General features: G+C 43.2%; 1 protein-coding gene across 1 annotated transcript; it reads left to right on the top strand.

Moving 5' to 3' along the window:
- The first annotated feature begins 458 nt into the window (after positions 1-458).
- On the top strand, positions 459-2945 carry LOC135705472 (uncharacterized). The gene has a single exon (XM_065227221.1). The coding sequence runs from the start codon at positions 459-461 to the stop codon at positions 2943-2945; it is 2487 nt and encodes an 828-aa protein (XP_065083293.1).
- The last annotated feature ends 1847 nt before the right edge of the window (positions 2946-4792 follow it).

Consider the following 4792-nt stretch of genomic DNA (forward strand, 5'->3'; position numbering starts at 1 on the left):
TCGCTTTATTTGAAAATTCATGTGATTCTTCTTTAAATTTCAATTCTTTTCTTCCAACTATTAACTTAAACTCTTCTTTTTTTGCAATCATTTTTCAAAGTGGAAACAACCAGTTCTGAATCGATCGTTACCACCTATAACGCACCTTTGTCGGACGAAAATGAATTCCTTATACAACTTAAGGATAAATATAAAGAAAGAAGAGACAATAATGAGCGATACAGGATTTTAACCACACTTCCCAAAAGTTGGTCCACATTTAGAATTATGAAGGAGTTCAATGTTTCCCAACATATGGCCAACCAAGCAAAAGCAGCGGAGATACCGTGGAGGAGGTCATTCGTTTGGCCGAGGAAGTCAGATACGTCCATAGCCAAGGGGGATTTGAAATTCGAAACTTCATGTCAAATTACCGAGAAGTACTGGAAGGACTTGGAGAAAGAAATGCTGCGAAGAAGATGTGGAATTCAGAGGAGTCTAACGTTGCAGAATCTGTCCTGGGTATCCGCTGGTTACCACAATCAGATGAACTGACCTTCTCCGCTTACATGCCTGGTACAGAGAAGGGTTTGTTAGACGGTTCAGTTAGTCCTACGAAGCGCCAGATCTTGAAGACGGTTATGAGCCTGTACGACCCACTTGGATTTCTCGCCACGTACGTGATTCAAGGGAAAATCATCATTCAAGACTTGTGGCGAGCCAACTGTGACTGGGATGACTTGATAGATGACGGGATTTTCGGAGATTGGAAGCGTTGGATAAACTTGTTGCCAAAGCTGAACGATGTCCGTATTCCAAGGTCGTATTTTGGAGACGCTGTTCCAGAAGACTGCCAGCCACTGCAACTTCACACGTTCGTCGACGGAAGCAGCACTGCATACGCCTGCGTAGTGTATATTTGCTTTATCTATGCTGGTCAGCCGCATTGTGCGCTGATAGGAGCGAAAGCCAAGGTCGCTCCAATCAAAACACTATCAATCCCAAGGCTCGAATTGCAAGCTGCCATCCTGGGAACCCGGCTAGCACAGTCGATTTTGGAGAATCATCAGCTTCCTATTCATCAACAGTTCTACTGGACCGATTCATCGACGGTCCTTCATTGGATCAACTCCGATTTCCGCAGGTATCGACCGTACGTTGCTTGCAGAATTGGAGAGATTTTGACATCGACCAACCCAAGCGAATGGAAGAAAGTACCAACGATGCAGAATGTAGCGGATAAGGCAACGAAGTGGGGCAACGGGCCGTGCTTTGATCCTGAAGATCCATGGTATCGAGGACCACAGTTCCTATGGGGTCCAGAGGAGTTTTGGCCAGAACAAAATTGGAAAGGAACAGATGCAGCAGAAGAACTTCGCCCGGTACTCGTTAACCGACGGGTGAAAATAGAGCCTGTGATCGATGTGAAACGTTTTTCGAGATGGAAAAAACTGCAGCGAACCGTTGCGTACGTTCTCAAATTCGGAGGAGTGATGAGCGAAGATACGTCGTTGGAAACACCGATAAATTCAGAACTTCTGTGCAAAGCGGAAGTGAACCTGTGGAAGATGGTTCAGCTGGAGACGTTTCCTGAGGAGTTAGCTGTGTTGCAAAGTCGACATTCTACGAAGCCTTCAAGGGCGGTGCCGGTATCGAGCCCGTTGTATAAATTGTCAGCTTTCATCGATGAAGAGGGATTGGTGCGAATGGATGGTCGTATCGGCGCCGACCCCAACCTGCCGATCGAAGCTAAGTATCCCGTTATACTAGCTCCGAACCATCCAGTAACCTTTCTCTTCGTAGATTTCTACCACCGTCGATGTCACCACCGTAGCCTGGAGACGGTAGTCAATGAGCTTCGTCAACTGGTCTACATTCCAGGTCTACGAAACCTGGTCCGCAAAGTCACCGCTAGATGTCAGATGTGCAAGGTTTACAACGCATCGCTGGGTTTGCCACTACCGCGGGCCAGGCTGGAAGCATTTCTTCGTCCGTTCACTTACACCGGGCTGGACTACTTCGGGCCAGTGACAGTCAAAGTTGGTCGCAAACACGCTAAGAGATGGGTTACCTTGTTCACGTGCCTGACAACTCGAGCGATACATTTGGAGGTGGCACATTGCTTGTCTTCGATGTCCTGCAAGATGTGCATCAGTAGATTCATTGCTAGAAGAGGTGCCCTATCCGAGATATGCTCTGATAACGGCACCAACTTCCGCGGTGCCACGAATGAGCTACAAGACCAAACCCAGCAGTGCGCCGAAACCTTCGCCAATACCACGACCAAATGGTATTTTAATCCTCCAGCCGCACCCCACATGGGTGGGGTGTGGGAACGACTTGTGCGATCGGTCAAGGTCGCTATAGAAACAATGACCTCCGCACCAAGAGTACCCGACGATGAAACCTTCGAGACAATCATCCTAGAGGCCGAGAGTATGATCAACTCAAGACCTTTGACATACATCTCGCTGGACAACGCCGGCCAAGAAGCGCTGACACCCAATCATTTTCTTTTGGGTAGCTCAAATGCAGTTAAGCAACTGCCTAAGGAACCTACGAAGGCCACCGATTGTCTACGCAGCAGCTGGAACCTGGCACAACACATTCTGGATGGATTTTGGAAAAGATGGTTGCGCAAATACCTTCCAACGATGCCCAGGCGAACCAAATGGTTCCGAGACACTAAACCAATTGAAGTGGGTGACTTGGTTTTCGTTGCCAATGAGAACAAGAGAAATACCTGGATTCGAGGTCAGATCGTCAAGGTTATTCGTGGAAAAGATGGTGTTACCAGACAGGCTCTGGTTCGTACGGAAGCGGGAGTCATCCGACGTCCGGCAGTGAAGCTCGCCGTCATCGAGGTAGCTGAAGATGGTAAGGTCGAGGCTAGTGGACAGGACCAAACTCAACCTTACGGACCGGGGAATGTTGGTACTGCTACGAGCTATCCGCAGTCCCCTTGAACTCGTAACGGACGGACGAGCGAGGAATCTGGTTGCCCTACCGCTGCTTGTCATCGCTACAGCCGCCAGCGCAACTGTCATTCGTCGAAGATTACATGAAATCAAAAGGTGAAGATATTTTGTGAAACGTGGATCTCAATTGCATTGTATTCGATAAAACTATTATATTTTCTTGCTTAAAACAATTAAAATTTGCTTAAACACTAAACGTAAGTTAAATATAGATATTCCTACTTAAAATCTACTTAAAATAATAAATATTTGCAGCTTAAAGCGAGAGAAATCTACGCTAAAAAGAAGTGTTTTTTATTCTAACCTTAGTTGCATCGGCAATAAAGGGAGAAAGAAAACTGTGTGAAATTGTAATTAAAGAAAATAAATGCTTCATATTTTACTTATTTTTCTTCGACCTCGTCATTATTTGTAGCATTTAAGTACTTCTCCCAGAATTTTGATACCAAAATTAATAATGTCAAACTGGGGCCTGTTTTGAAGCCACGAAGACTTCAATGAGAGAGGGGAGTCCAGCCAAAGTATACGCTCGGTAAAAATATTTTAAAATTTTAGTAAAGTATACGAGGGGAAGGTAGGATCTGCAGTGTTCAAAACTTGGTCTACGTGGTTTATGGACAGCCCGCAGGTTGAACTGAATGTTGCAGGTTGAACAGTTTGTAAGTTACTCATAGATTTCGTCGATGGAGACGCATTGTGAACTACCCTGCGTCTTCATCGTTTCCATGCACGTGTGGTGTATATATTGCGGAACAATGATTTTTTATTTAAAAAAAAAAAATTATTTTCAAAACTACTTCTTCGACATCGCAATTGATGTGTTATGTAAATTAAATGATCTTTCAATTAAAAATACTAAAATCGGAAGGTGTTGAAGACCCTCGCAGTGAAAATCAAGAAAAGCATTTGTAACGTATTTTTTTCCTTCAAAATCAAATATCTCTGAGTGTTTCATAATTTTTTTAATTTTTCTAAAACAACATTAAAACATATTCCATTTGAAGGGTCAACCGTAAAAATCGATTAAGAGGTTCAGTAGTTATAATTTTTTGAAGAAATGGCATTTTTGAAAAAAAAAAATAGATTTTTCGGACTACCCTTACATGATAAGGAAGAACTATACTAATTTTCATGAAATTCTGAGACTCACTATAACTTTTTTCTATGGAATTGCTGTATATTTATCTCTATCTCTATCTTACGCACTACAAATCAGCCGATCACGAGCTGGTTCGTGTTTGACAGAAAAGTGTTTCGTTTTCGCCTCCGTATTGTCTCCTCTTCTCTTAGGTTTAACGCAAAAAGCAGATGTATGAAGGGTGGTCCGTACATGAAAGGTACCGTGTTTATTTGTTGTCGTCGTCGAATGTTCTCTATAAGAACACCTGCACAGTGGCTTATGCGCCACTCTCGATAACGAGAGATCACTGGTCGTGTTGAATACCCAAGTAGCATTGAAAGTTTTATAGTGGTTTTAAAGCATGCTACAAGTCTAAATAATGGTGTACAGAACCTTATTAAAACCAAAATTGTTACTTGGGTAAGGTTGCCCAACTGAACTGCTAGAAGCATGAGCAAAATTCTCCGAGGATTCTCAATGGTTTTTCTATGAAGCTAACACATCTAGATGGTAACAAACTGCCTAATAAAGGTAACCGAGGTGGATGTAAAATAAAGAAAAGTAACCGCAAAGTGAATGTGCTCGAAGTGAAAATGTTGCAAACCGAACGGTAAGCAAGAATTACAATATGGACTGATTCACGCAAGGGTTCTTGGTTCAGGAATGAATTACAAAAGGTTAGTTATGTTAAATTCATTTTCATGAATATTAATTC

Source organism: Ochlerotatus camptorhynchus, unplaced genomic scaffold, assembly GCF_037179485.1.
Source record: "Ochlerotatus camptorhynchus isolate MF236.1 unplaced genomic scaffold, CSIRO-AGI_Acam_v1.1 ptg000267l, whole genome shotgun sequence".
Lineage (NCBI taxonomy): Eukaryota > Metazoa > Arthropoda > Insecta > Diptera > Culicidae > Ochlerotatus > Ochlerotatus camptorhynchus.